The sequence below is a fragment of the Mytilus californianus genome, unplaced genomic scaffold (assembly GCF_021869535.1).
Source record: "Mytilus californianus isolate M0D057914Y unplaced genomic scaffold, xbMytCali1.0.p SCAF_1, whole genome shotgun sequence".
In the NCBI taxonomy this organism is placed as follows: Eukaryota; Metazoa; Mollusca; class Bivalvia; order Mytilida; family Mytilidae; genus Mytilus; species Mytilus californianus.
The window spans coordinates 134,562,192-134,581,988 of record NW_026262581.1 but is presented as its reverse complement, the minus strand read 5'-3'; the positions used below and the strand labels follow the sequence as shown (position 1 = coordinate 134,581,988).

Here is a 19,797-nt window from a genome sequence, read left to right as displayed (position 1 = left end):
CTCTGCCTTAGGTTCTTCATATGGATCTATACTTCCCCCTGTTTAAGGTTCTTCGTATGGACCTATACCTCCCTTTACTACCCGTAACAATAGTTTATTTACCGATGTTCAAATCTCGTAAGTCCTTTTAGAGATACAAAACAAGTTTAAAATAATGAGGGAGTTGATTCACACCCAAAAGGACCGATACCAGTTGACTCGCCATGCTAATCCTCCGCTAACCATTCGAATCTTTAATCAGTCAAATGACACAATTAGAAATATAACAAAATCGGTAAATAGACATATTACTCCGTGTTGAAGGCCGTACTTTGACCTATAATTGTTAAATTTTTATTACACCTTGTGACTTTGATGGATAGTTGTCTCATTGGTACACATACCACATCTTCTTATTTATATATCATCCTATTATAGAAATATTTCCTGGTCAAATGTTATTCGCCCAGTCCCATTTCAAAATTGTCACAATTTTCAAAACGAATTCATTTTTTGTCTTTGTTCCTTCCACAAATATGTGCAAGCTGGGCTCTGCTGATATATCAGTGTTCTAGTCTGTTGTATTCCTTAATTAAAGACAAATTAAACATTTTTATTCTCTTTTAAATTAAGGTTAAATATACTTTTTAATTACTAGTAAATAACCAAACTATGATGTGGATTTAAGCAGCATTGCTTTGTTGATATTTTATTTGTAATTTCTATATGCACGAGAGAAAAAACAAGACTATAAAATAGAAAATCTAACCAATAAACTTAAAATTAATGTTTTGCTTGATCTAATTTCAAGTCAACGTTTCTGCAGTGTTTTATTTCTTTTTTAATATAGTCGATAAAAGCGGTCAGAATGGTGCAACAAATTGGTACCTCCAAGCCGATAGGCATTCACATCTTTGTGATAAAGTGTATACCTATCAGTTTCCTAAATTAACAGAAGCAAATGTGGACAAAATAACAGCCTACAATCCTAATGTGAGTTCATTAATATAAATAAGTAAAGTCTTCATAAAAAAAATATTGATTGGTTAATTGTTGGTGTAATAAAGCGAATTTAGCACCCTTTGGTAAATCATGGAGGTCAGTTTATGTTAGTGAAAAAATTCGTAGTACAAGGAGAGAACAACCGATTGTTGATGAAAGTTGATGAACCAGGGTTATGTCAAAGACATCTCGTCCTTTTTCTAAAAAAGTTCATCGGAAGATATCAAGACCTTGTTGATAAATATTCCGTAACAACTTCACAAATAACACATGATGGTCTTGAAGTATGGATTCTAGGTACTTGCGTTTTTTTATCATCTTAATTACGTGTTAATGTGTTCTTTTATTTGTCTTTGTATATTATTAACATATAGTGTTTAGTCCATTTTTAGTAATTTCTTTTGGCGTGGCTCGGTATTTATACATCCCGCCATTGTGTTATTGTGCTATGTTCATTTTTTGTATTCTTGTCTTTCATTTTTGCTTAGTGCTTTGTCTATAAGCTATTTTGGTTTTTTGTTGACATAGTTGATTGTTTTATAGTGATTAAGATTATAACACAATGTTGACTGCTGAACCCAAATTTTTTGACATTTTTACATATTATGTATGTTTGTTTTGTTCACACACTGTTGTCAATATAATGAAATTTTATGCGACTGTCATATAAGTGAGAGGTTTAGATAGCTACAAAACCAGGTTTAATCCTTCCTTTTCACATAAGGAAATGTCTGTACCAAGTCAGGAATATGACAGTTTTCCATTCGTTTGATGTGTTTTAGATTTTTGATTTTGTTATTTGATAAGGGACTTTCCGTTTTGAATTTTCCTTGGAGTTCGGTATTTTTGTTATTTGAAAACATGAATTATAGCAATAGTAGTTTACCGATGTTCAAATCTCATAAATCAGTTAAATATTCAAATAAAGGTAACAAACAAAAACTGCAAAAATCGCATGATTTCAAAATAAAGCAAGACCGGGTGCGTCGTTTCCTGATTTGCAAGCATCGCCCGCAATGCGAGTCATCAGTCAAAATGTTCCAATCGGGAATAGAATTTGAATCAGTAAAATTACAGACCAGACGATTTCATGACTCTGTTAAAGCATTTGTTGTGAGAGGAGCACACTCCTGTTAGTCGTCGAGAATCTTCTACATATCTTTTTTTATAAGAACTTTTGAGATGTTTAGCGATCCAGTTAAAGACGGGATATTTTCATCGTCCCAATTTGATACTAAAGAAGGGAAGAACGGATTTCTAGTATTCTAAAATCCCCTCATTCGTGAGTGATAATGTGGCATATGTGAGATTCCAAGTTTTGCTGTGCATTCCAAGTTCTTAAGTTTGACATTCGAAATAAAGCTTTTTTAATATAAAATCAACTTTGTTTGATTCTTTTTCTTTTTTTGTCGTTAAGAGAGAGTAAGGCATCACATCCTCGGCATTCTTCAAAGTTTCAAAGTGTAACAAAACCTAGTTTGTGCAATATGCATCGTAGATTTTCAATGCACTTCTAAATACATGATTGTGCTGCTTTGATCCATTCAGAAATAGACTGAATTTTTGGTTCATCTGGTTCGTGCTTTATATTTTCTTGCATAGTTCTCAATTGCATCAATCAGTAACCTGGAGTTTTTCGTCTCGTTGATGGGCAGGGAATACGTTATTTCGGGCTTTTGGTTAACAGCACACTAGGTTTTTTCTTTGTTCCCAATGCTAAAGTTTCCAAGTTATAATATAACCGGCGGGACTATAATATGGGGATGATGAACAAGAGCATCCTTGAGAGTAAAGGCTGGTTATACCCTCTTGTGATTTAAAATTTTTGAATGCAGTATGTTAGGTGTAGATAAATGAAATAATATGTGTAGTTATATCTTTGAAATAATCGGCCATTGTTTCCTGCACATACTGTTTGTTGAAAAAAAAACCTGTTAATGTTGAAAGCATCCAAACCCTTATTAACGAATTATACTTTTAATCTTTGAAAGTAGTCGTTATGGGTTCTACTATTCCGAGGCTAGTTAAGTCCTCACCTATTACAACAAATTTGTACTTTTTCTGTCAAATTTGTATCAACAACAGAAGTGTTGGAATAGTGAATTGAGCTTGGATATTTGTATGGAAAACAATTTAGCTTGAACATATATAGTGAATTCTAACAGGTTTTTTGAACAGAGGATAATAAACCATCAATAGACATGGTTTGAGCTGCAATTGGTGTATATTTTCGATGACGGTGACTCATCTTGCGTCGAACAGATGTGATAAAGGGACATTAACTGCCAATTTCAGTACCAACGAATTCGTTAATTTGATTTTAAACATACTAAAATATTAAATAGAATTACAAAAAATTAAAAGAAATAATTAAAGCATGCATGAAATTGTTATAAAGTATTAGCATTTCGTGCGTTTTTTATCACTAGAAGCCATCTAATTGACAATTGAAGTGACCTTCGTAGACTCCCGATGGTCATATTACCTGATATAAACAGAAATATCAATAAGTATACAGACAAGCATATGCAACAGTAGTTTTTTCTTGGTCTGTTTGATTTTATGTCATAGATTAAAAATTATGTAATCACCGTTTTATACTTTCGATTCCTTAGATTTACCCTAATGTTAATATCATAACGCATGATCTCTGATATCAATGGTCTGTCTAGAGCTCTTTTCAAAGGCCAAAGGTAATAATCAAAGATAAAAAAAAAGTTGTGAGACAAATATTATGCAAAACTTAAAATTTGAAAGCAATAAACAGACAAGTTCAAATGGATCACATGAGCCTGCTAAATTCGTCCCTCGATGCTTCATTAAAAAGGAAGAGTAATAATTTTGGCAGTACTTAAATTCCAGAACGTATTCCTACACCTATTGTATAGCGATACATGTCGAGTTATGTTTTGACTTTTTAAAAACATACTCAATGTTATTTGATATTTGATGTTTATAGATCATAGAACTGGTCATGTCGTATCTGAAACTGCTAGATATTTCTTTTCAAAAATATATTCATTCCATAACACCATAATGAAAAAAATGTTACACTTTCTTTCATTTTGAATACAGCTTGAGTATCCTGGCCTTGCCGCCATAAAAATTTCGAGTAGGATAATCAAAGTTTTGGATTTAGTGGTTCGAGAACAAATTTCTTAAACCAAGTACTGAGTAAAGTTTTATGACCGACAGCCCTGATTTCTTGCCAGAATATACTTGTTTTATGTTTGAAATTGACTGTAAATTCCATGTCACTTTTCCGATCGTACGTCTTCGGTTGTGTAGGTATTGTGTTTGTATCTCGGCTGTTTCAGAAAGATATCTATAGTAAAATATTTTGCAGAATTTGTTTGAAATTGTTTAAAAATAGGAGATGTCAACTTTCGTCGTTTTTCGTATTTTTGCCATGGCATTGTCAGTTTGTGTTCGACTTATGAGTTTGGATATCCTTTTGGTATCTTTTGCCTCTCTTTTACAAGTCCGAATAGCGTTCTCAGTCCAGTTATAAAATGGATAGATTCAAATGTCAGGCTTGGGTGCCTTCTTTCCGGGTTCTGGTGTCAAGTTTAGGTTTGAAACTTCGAGGTTCAAATTCCAGTAACAGGTGCCTTTTACGTGGAAACTAAGAATACTTTCTGTTAATTCAAATGCGCTCGATATCTATTGTTGGTATAAATGATGTGCCTCAACAGGAGAAAAAATAAGTTTTCCGCTCTTTCTGTCTCGAAAAAAGTCGAAAGTATCAAAAGCGAACTGGAACAACTTAAAAAATATCACGCCAGCCTGCAGCAACTCCAAAACAATATAAGAAGCAACCTGAATCATGTCAATAAGATCCGAGAACAGCCTCGAGCAACTTATGGATTGATGGAAGTAAGCTAGAGCAACTTCCAAAAATCAGGAAAACTAGAAAAGTTGAAAGAATTTACCGGCATTTTAAGTCTGTTCTTACACGGACTCGTAAAGGCAGACATGAAGGGAACCACATAATCGAAAGTTTGAAACCCTGACACGGACTGGAGAATGCGACTACGTCATAAAAGAAGACCAACTCTATTTTTGTATGGCTTTAATCCACTTTTAATCGTGTTTTGTATGTATTTTTCAAGAAAAGGTTTAAAAATTAAAAAAAAGAAATACAAACACGGTATCTAATACTAACTAAATTTTCTTCCTAAAGGATAGATTACCCTGGCTTTATTTGGCAAAACCTTTCGGAATTTTGGATCCTCAAAGCTCTTCAACTTTATTTGATCTTTTTAACTTTTTGATAAGAGCATCACTGATGAGACTTTTGAAGACGAAACGCGCATCTGGTGTACCAAATTGTTATCTTGGTATCTATAATGAGTTTATCTACACAGCAGGACCGGTTGTTCATCGTTTTTTATATATAACCCACGATAATATATTACCTTCAGTTAAATCATTTACGCAACCAAGGATGCAAATTTTGTTGGTCATCTTTATTTTAAATCTTGGTCTTTTCAGTGTAACAACTAGAAAATAACTAAGCTTTTTATTTAGCATATCAAAAAAGAATAACAAAAATACCGAACTCTGAGGTAAATACAAAAAAGGGAAGTCTATGGATAATGACGATTAAAAAGTCATACGATATACTGTATCAACCAACGGAACGAATGGAAAACAGCTGTCATATTCAAAAGCGCATTTTCTATACAGAAAACTGGTTAGTTGATCTGGAATCAAACAGTTGGAAGGCAAATTGATAGAAAGATGTAGTATGCACATTAGTTATACATTAAGGTAAGTCATTTGAATACCACCGCGCATGTAACTTGCGCAACTACTATCCGCAAGTTGGTCTAAGATGTTGAAATATTATTTGTGGATTCATTTAAGGAAATGTGTTTTTTTTATTAAAGAAACGATTTATTTTTTTTAAGAATGATAAAACATTTTATCATTAATATATAAAGACCTATTTCCAACGCTTTTCATGTTTACGACTTTCTACCGGAAACCCACAGCGTCGATAAAAACGCAGTTCCATATGAAATGAATTTTTGAAATGTACAAAGCGTCAAAGGGCAAATTTTCAACCAAAAAACCTATAAGTAAATCTGAGTCATTCCAAAAAAGACCTTATCAGAAAAATTAGACTGAATCAAAATTAAAAAGAACATAATTTTTGTTTGACTTTATAAATGTATCAAATACCAGAGGTGATGAAAACGTTATTTATGACACAACTGATATCCTTCCAGACAATCTCATACCTCTCAACTATTGTAGATTATTCATCTTTGTAATTAATCTTATTATCCAAGGCCTTGAGTCATGTCTAAATTGTTTTAACCCTCTCAGTCTCAAATAACTTTCATTATGAAATACCCTATTTTTTTCGAGGTAAAATGCATATTTTCTGCACATTTTGAATACACATTCCTGACCTAGTATGCCTTTATTGATGTATTTGACTTTGTAAACACAAATGAATACTTAGTTGGCATTACAAAAACATTTCAAAATGTACCGTTACTGCATTTGACGTCATCAAAAAGAGTGTTATTAGTGACGTTGATGTGTGAAACGTCGAAATAAACTAACTTGCAGGTACTTGAAAAAACCCTTAGTGTTATACAGTCAACGGCTTGTAAAACGATTATAGTTTTATCGATTTGCATAGTGTAAAATGTTATTGATTTCAAAAATTCTTTTTCCATACTATCAAAGTCTGATTTCCTGAAATATATTTGATATTTGCTGAAATATATTTAACTTAAGGAAGGTTTTATTATAGAAACAAAATACTTAAAAAAAAAAAGATATCTACTCTTTTGTAGTAAAAACTCAGAAGTAAAGTGTCGAAGTCTTGAATAGTACCGTATTCTACAATTATATCTCTTCATTAATTGAACGTCGTATCAAAATCATTACATAAGCAACTTAACAATATGCCATGAATTAATAGATTGGCTGCACCATAATTCTTTCCTTTTTTTTATCATTTTTATGATGTATCATGTAATATGTTCACGTTCACGTATGCCATCAATCCCATATAAGTATTATTATTTTCAGTAAAGTGCAATTATTCTTACTTCGCCATTATTTGAGATTTCATCCGTCTTGTCAGTCGACAGCGAGGAGAACATTTTCAGAACGCAGGTCGTCAGCGTAAAAAAATTAGGTCTTAGCAAACGGTACGTTTACCAAGGCGAGAACAAAGAAAAAAACATCTACTAAAAAAATACACAAAGCTCGACATAGGATTATGCATGTGATAGGTGATACTTTAAATACTCTTTAAGGATGTACACCTCTGAGGAGCCAAAAATTTCTAGAATTAAACTTTTTTTCTTAACCTGATTTTTGGGTTTCTATGACTATAAAAAAATAATTGGTGAAGAAAAAATCATATGGTGGTGCACTTCTTTTTTTGCTACGGCCCTTTGAAAGTACCAAATTTTGATGATTTTCCCATTTTTCATCAACTTTTACCTATTTTTTGGGCTATTTTCGTGAAAAAAAATCACAGTTTCACAATTAAACTTTTTTTCATACTTTCAATAAAGATGAAGTGGATCAATCTGAATAAATTTAACTTAAAAAAACTATAGGTAGGTGTTGATAAAGAAACTTTTATCATATTTTGATGCTTTTTTGTGTCAAATTTACCATGCTGTCAATTTTGTAAATTTGTGATTTTTCTCTGTTTAAAGAACAAAATGCATATTATTTCAACTTCTTTGTTTTAAATGATTGAAAAAATACATATCTAAGAAATTTGAAAAGAAAAAAAGTGATATGGGATGTACATGTTTTAGGTAAAATCATTTCTTGTACCCCTCACCCATTTTCTCAAAATTTTGGCTAAAAAGACTGACTTGATTGATAATAAAATTTGAAAAATTGATTACTCAAAAACTAAACATTGTAAATTCACAATTTTTTTCACAGAGTTAAGTTTGATTATAAAATTTTTTAAATTCATTGATATTTTCCATTTGTATCACATGTTTTAGAAATAATTCCAGAACGAGATTTCAACGAGACTGAAACGTCTGATGAATACATCCTTAACTGTTTGGATATTTCAAAGAACCATGCCCTACAAATTGACTTTTTTTTCGGCTTTCAATTTAAATTTTCATCAACTTTTTGGGTTGAAAACTGTTAGCAAAAAGAAAGAACATAGCCAAATATCAGATGCATGGGATAAGAATCTAGGTTTTTTTTTTGTTATAGCCTCAACATGGAATTACATGATTTTGCCAACTTAATACAAGTTCTTTCGGTTATTATGAATGGACATATATAATTTTAATTTAGATCGACAAAGTTGGGATGTAAGAATGGAATTTATAAAATAATTATGATCATTGAATAGCAAAGAAGAAAATTTGATAGCAAATAAAAGAACTACTGGCATAAAGATCTCCATGTTTTAAATTTTGTAAGGTCTTCCCATAATTTGAACGAAAGAGATAAAATATAAGTCATCTAATTAAACCATTGAAACACTGATGCGTTAGTTTTATTTTACGTGTTTGTTAAAAGTTAATAAATCATAAACTCACTTTACTATGTTACGTTTAGGGGTGTGTCTTGTAGTGAACAGGCCTATCTTAATACGGGACAGTTATGAATAAAAGGAGATGCAGGGGGTATACATCAATGAGACAGCAAGCAAACAACAAAACCCCAAACAGACATCTAGAAGACATTTTTTGGTATTAACACTATGTGTCATGCCCTAAATAAGTTTTTCCTCAGTATGGTTAAAATGAAGATCTGTCGTAACTTGCTAACTCCTTTTTATAAACATAAAGTAACCAGAGATCTATAGTATTTTAAGATGATTGTGTTTTCATTTTACCAAATATTGTTCCTTTCTTTAAGATCATACAAGAAAGGGGAGAATATTATATACATACAATTTTCACTTTGTATATTGATTAATTGTGGCTTGCTTAACACCTAATTTGAAACATAATATTTTATAAAATATTTTTATTTGAAATTTCTTTCGATCAATTAGAATAATATATTCTCAACAATGGTTACATTGTGAATGTGCTTTAATATTTAACTAATAGACATATAAAGGATGAGGAATTAGTATATGTATAAACCCCTCCCCCTGTGATAGTTATTTAGAGTTTGATATATCGTCATGATATTTTGTTATTTTACAAAAAAATATCAGGTTGAAGGCCGTACGGTGACCTATAGTTGCTCACTTCTACGCCATTTTGTCTCTGATGGAGAGTTATCTGAATTCTACGGTTAGATTTTATACTGATGTGCCGACTTTTTGTCTAAAGAAGAACAAAATATAATTATGACTTAAATATCTATATTTTGGCCTACACGTACATATTTTTAGAAGTTCTAAAAATGTCATGACATTGAATTTTTGTCGATAATGTTTTTGTTTTTGTATGGTCTAACATTTCAAAATTTGAAATGTTAACCTTGGTATATTTTAACAACAAAACTTATTGAGAACCAGTTTGTCGAATTAAAATATATATAGATAATTCAGATGATCTGTAACAATTCCATCTTCATGCCTTATATATTATGTACTGTGTTACGACGCTAGATTTAAACTTACGAGGAAAGATAACACTCGGCCACCGAAAGCTTTATTATTGTAGAGCCTATGTGGTCGAGTGGTCTAGCGCGTCGGGCATAGTGCAAGGCGATTTGGTGCCACGATATCTCAGTAGCATGAGTTCGAATCCTAGCGAAGAAAGAACAAAACATTTGCGAAAGCAAATTTACAGATCTACCATTGTTGGGTTGATGTTTAGACGAATTATATATATGTTAAGTCACAGTCTCTGTGGTGTTTAAGATTCTGAATTTAAGATTATTCAAAAATATAGAAACATAACATAAGAAGACTGACATGAAAAAAGGTAAGGAGATGACAACTAGAGAACCACTTGCACATTTATATGAGACGTGAAGAGACTAATACATACGTAACAAGTCCAGTTGACGGGGTCAGAAAGTTTTTTTTACACCTGGATATGATTCGGAATATCTTATTCTACCTGTACGTCAATTTTTTTAAAAGCATAAAATGTGTGATTTAAAAAAAACTGAGACGGAAAATTTACAAGATCAAATTATTTTTTGCTGTGAAAAATCAAATTTTGATAACATTTTGTAACTTGTTTATCAATTCGGTTGAAATTCAAGCACAAAAAAATGTTTTCTCAAAATTTGTAATTTTGTATTAAAAAAGATGTTTTTTACACAAAGTTTGGTCCAGATATCTCAAAATAACTCATGGAGCCTTTCTTCAATATAATTTTGCACTGTGCATAAAGATTGTGAAATCATTTATGGCAATACTGACTTATCGGACTACATAAACGTGCTCAAATTTACATGTTTCTCTTCAGTTTTATAATTTCCAAGTGCATGTATTGATTGATTGATTTGGTTGCTATGGAGATATCCTTGGTTACTATGGCCATGATTTTTGTAACAGAAACATGCTACACAAAAGAGTTTCAAATAATAATAAGGACTGAGAGTTGACCTATTCTATTTCTATTTACCATGAGTATTTCTAACTATCTTTTTCAATGTAGATCTGGGGAGAGTTATCTCCCCTTCTTGAAAATTTGAAAAAATCAAGCAGAAGATGAAATATTTCTTTAAAATGCACGGTGACCCTATGTTTTTTTATTATTTTCTTTTAGATCTATATCTTGGCTACAATTTTAAAGAAAATAAGAAAAATCTATCTCATGGATTTTTTTTCTCAACTAGCAAAAGGTTACAATTGCCCATTTCCCTGTAATATCTATGTAAAAAACCTCGAAAATACGAAATACTTTGGATCAAGATACTGTCCAAACGAGGACGGTGACCCCAACTTTTTATTGTTTTTTTCACAAGAGCATTTCATCAACTGCATTTACACAAAATATAAAAAAAATCTATCTCAAGAAATATTTAGTGTTGATCCACCTTAAGCCGAAAGTCATCTTTTATATGTCATGTATGTGCTACGGTTGTTAAAACAATGGTCAACAATGAACAATTCAGCTAAATCATTAGGTCTTCATGGTAAGTGTTTGAATGTTATTCTATATTCTGGTCAATTCCTTCAAACTCTTGTTGTTGCCAATTCATGGCGCAGCTCTTATTTTCCAGTCAAACGCAAGGCAAGGATGAACAAATGCAGAAATCACCAATGATACATTCACCACTCATAAATCGATAAGAAATTGACAACGCCATGAAAAACTTAAAAGGCGACTAAAAGACAAACAAGTCCAGAAACGACTGAGCAACAATAACTGAACAAAAAACTTTGGTGTTAAAAAGTTGATTACAAAATAAGCTTTAATGATCCATTTCTTTCCAATACTGCAACATAACACAAAATAGCTTCTTACCCGAAGTAGTGTTGCTGATTTCTCGTATGACTTTTACTGTTCAAGGACCAGTTACCGTCACCTTACATTTTATGCAATAACGGACGCGTTCTTTTTTAACACATTGTAGGAAGATACGCGTGTGGAGATATGACGTCATCACTGACCGTTTTCAGATAAAGTAATAGCAAAGCTTACTTCGAACATAGAATTTTCTTGAATGGGAGAAAAAGGTTTATTAATTCTAGAATCAGTTTCTATAATCCCCTTCGATCAATGCAGTGTAACTTATTAGTTACCGGTGATATAGATTCGAGATCATTTCAGATTGAGCGAAGGTCCAAGAGATTCTGAATTCATGGACGGAATGACAATATTGTTGGTTCATTTGACAAACCTCCATCATTTTTCTTAAAATGTCCTGTACCAAGTCAGGACTATGGCAGTTGTCATCAAATAGTCCGTTTCTATGGATGTTGGCGTTTGTTTTTGTTGCTGTTCAGTGTTTCTGTTGTTACGTTGTTTTCCTCTTATAGTTGATGTGTTTCCTTCGGTTTTAGTTTGTAACCCGGAATTGTTTTCTCTTAATCGATTATTGACTTTTGAACAGCAATATACCACTGTTGCCTTTATTTGCCTCAAAACACCAAAACATGACAATAACTTTCTAATAAATATACTAGATAAGTGACGGTCATTGGTCCTCGTACCACTAAAATTTCAAACAAAACTCGGCACAATAGGAACCAGATTTTTGCTGTTTATAAGAGGAATAAAAGTCCGAGCTTATGGTCCTTGACCTAACTTTTGGCAACCCTTTTCATGTAAAAAGAATATTTCAAAAAGTATTTCCTTTTACAAGTTATTTGAGAAAAAAACTACGAATTTCTGACGGTAACTGGTACTTGACCAGTATAGATCTCTTGGATACACTTGTTTGACAATATGATTAATAACTTTAACTTTTAAATGGCGAACAAAATTATGAATGTTTGTTTTAGAATCAATTTTGTTGATGACACACAAAATATGTTTACATCAGAAATGTTTTTATTACATAACTCCTTTCCACTTTTCATTTCTATAAAGATATATTCAAAACAAGTAATGGCTTTCTAAGAAGCTAGCCGTCTTATAGCTGCTGAAATTGGAAAATGTTTGGTTCTTTTTTGCATTGTAGTTTAATTCATTCAGAATGGATTTGTTTATACATTTGTGAGAATTACAAAAATCAGTAGACTAATACAATTTTTGTGAGATTAACAAATTTCCTGTTGGGATAATTTATAAACACATTCTTTATATCCTTCGTTTGTACTATCTTTCATTTTGGTAAAAGTAAAGTTCCAATCAGAAGATGTGTTTTTTTATCGATTAGTATATTCAAACAAATATACTATTCGTTTATTTCTTCTTTGCTTGTTTGTTCTTTTCTTTGTGTAAGAAAAGTATCACCAATTCCGCCTGTGTCTGTTTCATTGATAATATATAAGGGAAGTGTAGAGTATGAAACCAAAGACATATACAACAATTCTATGATATTTCTCAGGTGAAACGTAGTAAAATTTAAGCTTAAAGAACACAAATGATACATTTCAAAAGATTTCTCACATCTTTTTAGAATTATCCTTTAAATTTAAAAGTTTACATATGGTATTGTCATTTTCTTCGTTGTTGTTTAAGATATCATGTTGGATTCTTGTCTATTTATTGTAGTTGGACTGCTGTCGCGGTGTAGAATACCCAATGCCTATTATTCTATATTCGAAATAGGTGTTTCTCTTTTTAGGCTTTTATTTTGTTGTAGAGATGTATAAATACCCTGCCACTTCCAGTCTGTGTTTAAGTTACCGGTTTTTCTGCTTTGTATTGACCTGACAAGTGAAGTCCTTTTTTCCGATTTTTATAGTTTGTTCGTATGTTATACTGGTACACCACTGTCCCAGGTCAGGGGAGGTTCGGTGCCTGCTTACATGTTTAACTCCGTCACATTCTGTATGTGCCTGTCCAAAGTCAGGAGCCTGTTATTTAGTGGTTGTCGTTTGTTGCTGTATATCATATTTGTATTTCGTTCATTGTTTCTTAAATAAATCAGGCCGTTACTTTTCTCGTTTGAATTGTTTTACATTTGTCATTTCGGGGCCTTTGTTAGTTGACTATGCGGTATGGGTTTTGCTCATTGGTGAAGGCCGTACGGTGACCTATAGTAGTTAACGTCTATTTCATTTGGTCTCTGGTGGAGAATTGTGTCATTGGCAATCATAGCGCATCTTCTTTTTTTTTATATATCTGTAGTCATCTTTGAAACATTGCATGATGCCATCCGTATAATTTTCGAAGGGATGATGTTTTAAACTTCCTCACTAGGAACTCTTGGTTCAATAGCTTCTTTGTAAATAGGAACCATCTATCACAAAGTTGTGATAGGAAATGCAAGCCCTGGAGTATCGTATCAACTGAGAGATATGTACTCTATATGGAGGCGGTGCTGGAATAGTGCTACATAGAATTGGTAAGCTGAAATCACCTCAAGTCGTAAAGTTTTGTTCTCAGCCGACCCCCGTTGTCTAAAGTCAAGATATGAGGCAGACTTAATTGTATATCTTGTATCTTTTATTTCAAGTTCAATGGGACAGATGCGTTCAACATAGTCACCAACCTTTGAATTATTTAGTGAGAGGACATCATCTTTATAGCGGAACGTGAAGTTAAAGGATAATGTTAGCTTCTTTTGATTCTTTCTTAGAAGATCCTGTATGAAGTCAGCCTTATATGAATAAAGGAACAAATCGTCAAGAAGAGGAGAATTACTCACCCATCAAAACTTGGCATACTGAATTGACATATTCTTTTCTGAGAGACCGTTCGTATGTTGACATATTGGTGTCTATTTTGTTTTATTTGTATCAGTATTTGTATGTTTATACCTGTTTTAATTCTTCTAGAAAACATCGAATTTCAAATAATCATTGCCAGTGCCAACATTATTTTCGAATGTTAATTTCTTTTCTTTTATCGAAAAAAAAATGCATATCACCGTTTTTCAATTATTTGTTGCATTTGGGTATTATCTTGCTAAGTATCAATATTCACAACATAAGAAAACGCATGAGTAGTGTGTCTCTTCGTTTTTATGTGCGTTACAATAATAACTACTCTTAACATGTTAAACTCTCGTGACAATAAGCGTTTGGATAAAATGTGGAATACTCACATGTGTGTTTTATATACATTACAAAATTGAACGCTTTTCGGCTATATATATATTTTCATGGGCAAATTAGAACAGAAAATTTTCAATTCTTCCCTTTATCAACCTTTCTCTGGTTCCTATTCATCGACGATATTGACATGAAGTGGGATAATACTGAACAAGAACTCAATGTGTTCATTCAACAGGCCAACGATGCCCATCCCTCAATAAAATTCGCTTAGGAAATCTCTGACTGGTAGATTACATTTCTTGACATTGCTACGCAAGTGAAGGATGGGACCATTTTTACAGATCTGTATTGCAAGCCCACAGACATACATCAATATCTTTCTCTCCAGAGTTGTCATCCTAAACATTAAACTAAGAGCATTACCTACAGCCATGCCATCCGAATAAAACGGATTTGCTCTACCAATGATACTACAAAAAAGGCGACTACAAGAACTTCGCGTTCACCTAAAAAAATCGATGCTACAGAAGAAAAGCCATTGTTAGAGGTTTCTCTTGTGCTGACAACTTTAACCGAGTTGAACTTTTACAATAAAGAGAAAAAGGTCAACAAAAGATTGCCGTTTGTGCTAACTAACCATACCAAATTTGACAAGTTATCACACCTTACCCGCAAAAATTGGAAAGAAATCGAAAAATATACTCAACTATCCAAGATCTTCACCGAGCCACCCGTACTGGCTTTCTGCAAAAAGCCTAAAAGACTTGCTGACGAGAGCTGATTTATCCTCTAAATCAGGCTCTTAGTCTGTATGCTCTTGCAAGGGATGTGGAAACAAACGATGTCTGACTTGCAAGCAAATGCTGAATATCCAGACTTTTAACAGTCATTCCACTGGTACGCAATGCACCATATTTTGCAATGTAAATTACAAGACTACAAATGCTGTGTATCTTCTACAATGTAAATGTGGTAAACAGTATGTTGGTGAGTCAGCAATTTCACGAACGTATGAACGGCCGTCGTAGTGACTATTTATGAAAGCCAGACCTTTTTCTCAGTAGACATTTGAGATCCCCTGGCCACACTAAGGCAGATCTCAATCGACTGACCATTACCATCATAGACCACAACACTGCTTGGTGTAGGGAGGATAGACTCATTCGGGAAAGACTTTGAATAAGAAAATTAAAAACCTTAGCACCAAATGGGATCACTGAAAAGATGTAGTTCTAATTCGCGCAGTGCTGTTCATTTGGATGGTATTACTACGCAATCTCTGTTGCTATTCCTTTACCTTTGTCAACTCAGAAATTCTAGCAGTACACCAGTATAAATCGCAGGGTGCTATTCATTTTGGATGTATAAATACGCAGCCACGGTGTAATTACTTAGCCTTTGTCAAATTTCAAATTTAACAGTTACGCCAGTTCAAATCAAACTGCTATTTATTTGGGATGTGTTAATACGCGGCCTCTGTTGTAATTACTGATGAAGGTTATCTGTTATCCAAAATATTTATAGATACTTATGTTTAATGTTTCCTTTTTTTATATTGGTGTTGTTTTGTATATTGTTTAGGCGTATGCATAATTCATTTATTGTGTACAGGTATCGTTACTCGTAACAAGCCAGCGCCCTCGTAAGAAAGGTCGTTGACTAATATCTAGACGTTAAATTGACTAACAATGTAATTTTGACACACTATTTAGTATGTAAATATTAAAATGTTCAAAATATTTACAATGCGTTAAAAAATTAACGCAATAAATCGCTAGACAAACTAGCTTCATCGAGCATGCAACTTTCCATGTGAAATCGGATGCAGATAAGACACTTTTGCAGCTCATTATACATGGATTTTGTTGCCTTGTAAATAATTCAAAGTTTGGATGAAGTTCAAGATCATTTATAACTTCATCCAAACTAACGAAATATTGCGTTGATTTTTTATCGCATTGTAAACATTTTTAACATTTTAATATTTACATACTAAACAGTGTTAAAATTACATTGTTAGACAATTTATAATTTCATATGTGTAATTGTATTAATCTTTGTACTGATTAATATACACTCAAATAGATTTGTATGTTATGTGTTGCTATTTATAGTCTTCGCCTAAAGAAACATTTTAATAGGCAACACAAAAAAAATTTACAGGAATCCGGAATTAATTATTCTGAATATGAGAGTGATAAAGAAGACATGTGCATCCCTAGATTTAAAAAGAAAAGCGAATGGAATCCACCCAGAAGTAATACGATAATTTAGAATCTTTTATATCATCTATTTAAACTGAAGTAAAATCATCAGTCAGTGGCAAACGCATACGGAATATCTCAGAGCAAGAAAACCAGGCCATGAACAACTTAAAAAACGAGATGATTTTGTTATTAAACAAGCAGACAAAGGAAGTGCAGTTGTTGTGATGAACAAAACCGACTACATTGAGGAAGGCAATCGTTAGCTCTCAAACACCAAATTTCACAAACATTTAGAATGTGATCCTACAAAAGAAATTAGCAAACAATAAATGAGGTCCTTTCAGACATAATTAGCAAAAAAACACATAGATGACGACACGTACGACTATCTACGCCCTGATGAAACCTGCACAGCCGGTCGTTTTTACTTGCTCCCAAAACTTCATAAAGAAGGGATTTCGGGAAGACCGATAGTATCTAAAAATGACCACCCAACCGAAAAAATATCTGAATTCGTTGAAACCATCTTAGACCATGTTAGAACAATGCCATCCTACATTCAAGATACAACAGATTATTTGAAGAAAATGGATTCATTAAATCCCTTACTAAACAACACAAATTTGGTATCGATGGATGTGTGTTCTTTATACACTAATATTCCAAAGAGTGAAGGAGAAGTCGCTTGAGAAAAGGAATAAAATAATCGTAAGGATAAACATCCCCCAACCGACTATCTGGTTCTTTTGCTGAAACTAGCGCTCGAAAACAACATTTTTGTATTCAACATCAGCACTACTTGCAGATTGACGGTACCAGTAAGGGAACCAAAATAGCACCTTCTTTTGCCAAAATTTTCATGGGGAATCTCGAAGAACGCATTCTTTCGTGTGTTCCATACAAACCCTTGTCTTGGCTCCGTTATATTGATGACATCGACATCAAATGGAACGAAACCGCAAGATTTTCTAGATATTTGCAATAACTTTCATCAATCTATATAGTTCACGTCTGAAGTTTAGAATGAGAAAATTGCTTTTCTCGACACCACCATAACTTTAGAAAACGGAGTCATGACAACCGACCTTTACACAAAGAAAACTGACAAACACCAATTACTCTCTCCGAAGATTTGTCACCCAAAACACTGTTCCCGAAGCATTCTGTGCAGCCAAGCTATCAGGTTAAAGCGGATTTGCTCATCGGAGTTAAAATTAAACCACCGTATGGGACAACTCAGACAGCAACTTAAATCAAGAGGTTATAAGAACAAAAACATTTTAGAAGCTTTCGGTAAAGCAAACGAAAAAGACCCAACAAACCTACTTGAATACAAAGAAAAGACGGCCCAAACAAATACAATTCCGTTTGCTGTCAGCTTTCATCCTGACCTGACAAATCTTTCATCTATTGTCCACAAACGCTGGCGTCTTATTGAAAATGATCCTTCCTTAAAAGCGATTTTTCCATCACTTCCCGTCATGGCTTACCGCAGACCAAAAAACCTCAAAGATATTCTAGTTACATCTAAAGTAACTTAACAAGAGACATCGAACATAGGAGGTTATAAACCATGCGGAAGAGCCAACTGTAAGTGCTGTAAAGTCGCCAATTCGTCAGCACAGTCATAAAAAATATATGCAACATATTTATAACATCCAATTGCAAAACGCAAAATTGTATTTATGTTCTAAGCTTTGGAATTTGCAAGGTGAAGTATGTTGGTGAAATAGAAACACCATTCAACAACCGACTGAATAACCATCGGTCATTTTATACAAAAGAAAGAAACTGCCTATTCACAAGACATCTTTAAAGAGAAGGGCATGATTTTGAAAACGTCAAATTTCAAATCATTGAGAAAAACCAAAGTTGGGACACGCAAGGGAGACAAGAGAATGAGAGATTTTTGATGCACCAGTTACAAAAAATGGCAACCACGAACCTAAATGAATCCCCAATAGTCGTCTGGTTTGTAATATTACCGATTGTGTCCTATTCCCGATTGTTGCATTTTCACGGAGTCTGAGTTTGTAAATTATTTACTTTATTGTTTAGTCTATTTTTGATAATATCCTCTTGGCTTGGCTCGGTACTTATACATCCCGCCTTTGTATTATTGTGCTATCGTCATTTTTTGTATTCTTGTCTTTCATTTTTGCTTGAGTGCTTTATCTATATGCCATTTTGGTTTTCTTTGTTGACATATTTGTTTGTTTTTATAGTGATTACGATTATAACACAATGTTGACTGCTGTACCTCTATTTTTGACATTTTTATCTATTATGTATGTTTGTTTTGTTCACATATTGTTGTCAATATAATGAAATTTTATGCGACTGTCATATAAGTAAGAGGCTTAGCTAGCTATAAAACCAGGTTTAATCCTCCATTTTCTACATAAGGAAATGCATGTACCACGTCTGGAATATGACAGTTGTTTTCCATTCGTTTGATGTGTTTGAGCTTTTAATTTTGCCATTTGATAGGGGACTTTCCGTTTTGAATTTTCCTTGGAGTTCAATATTTTTATTATTTTACTTTTTCCTGGGTGGTGATGCATTCAAAAGTCTTCATTTTTTGTATGTTAATTTGATTTATCTTTTTCTAATCGATTTACTAGATTTGAACATCGGTAAACTACTGTCGTCTTTATCTTTGCCTTACAATTTTGTAATTAGTATTTTTGTTTACCTTTACAGTGTGAAGAACAAGTCAGGACTGTGATATCGTATGTGAATAATCATACATTTATAAAGTACTACAGAATACTTAACAGCCAGACGTGCTCATGTTTAGCCTGTTTACTAGTATGGATGATAACAGCCCTAATTTCTTTAGCACTGGGCAATTTTATAATAACCATAAGGCGGAATACAGAAGGATCGACGGGATTGGTTTTGATGTCAGTTGGAGCTGTAGTTGTATCTATTGCAGCAAGTTGTGCATGGTGTATTGCTTTTTCAAAAAAAAAATCAAAAGTAAGTTTTACAGTAGCAGCTTAAGTGTACAGTGATTGTCAACCGTCAACAATTTACCATTGCTCTTTTAAAATCTGAATCCGGAATCCA

At 33.0% G+C, this 19,797-nt stretch overlaps 1 protein-coding gene across 1 annotated transcript in view; it reads left to right on the top strand.

Moving 5' to 3' along the window:
- The window catches only part of LOC127735504 (uncharacterized), a 57,836-nt gene that overhangs the window by 28,921 nt on the left and 9,118 nt on the right, over positions 1-19,797 (top strand). Inside the window, exons 4-5 of the mRNA XM_052245691.1 lie at positions 830-972; positions 19,429-19,707. Of these exons, the coding sequence (XP_052101651.1) occupies positions 830-972; positions 19,429-19,707 (422 nt within the window). The remainder of the gene's footprint in view (positions 1-829; positions 973-19,428; positions 19,708-19,797) is intronic.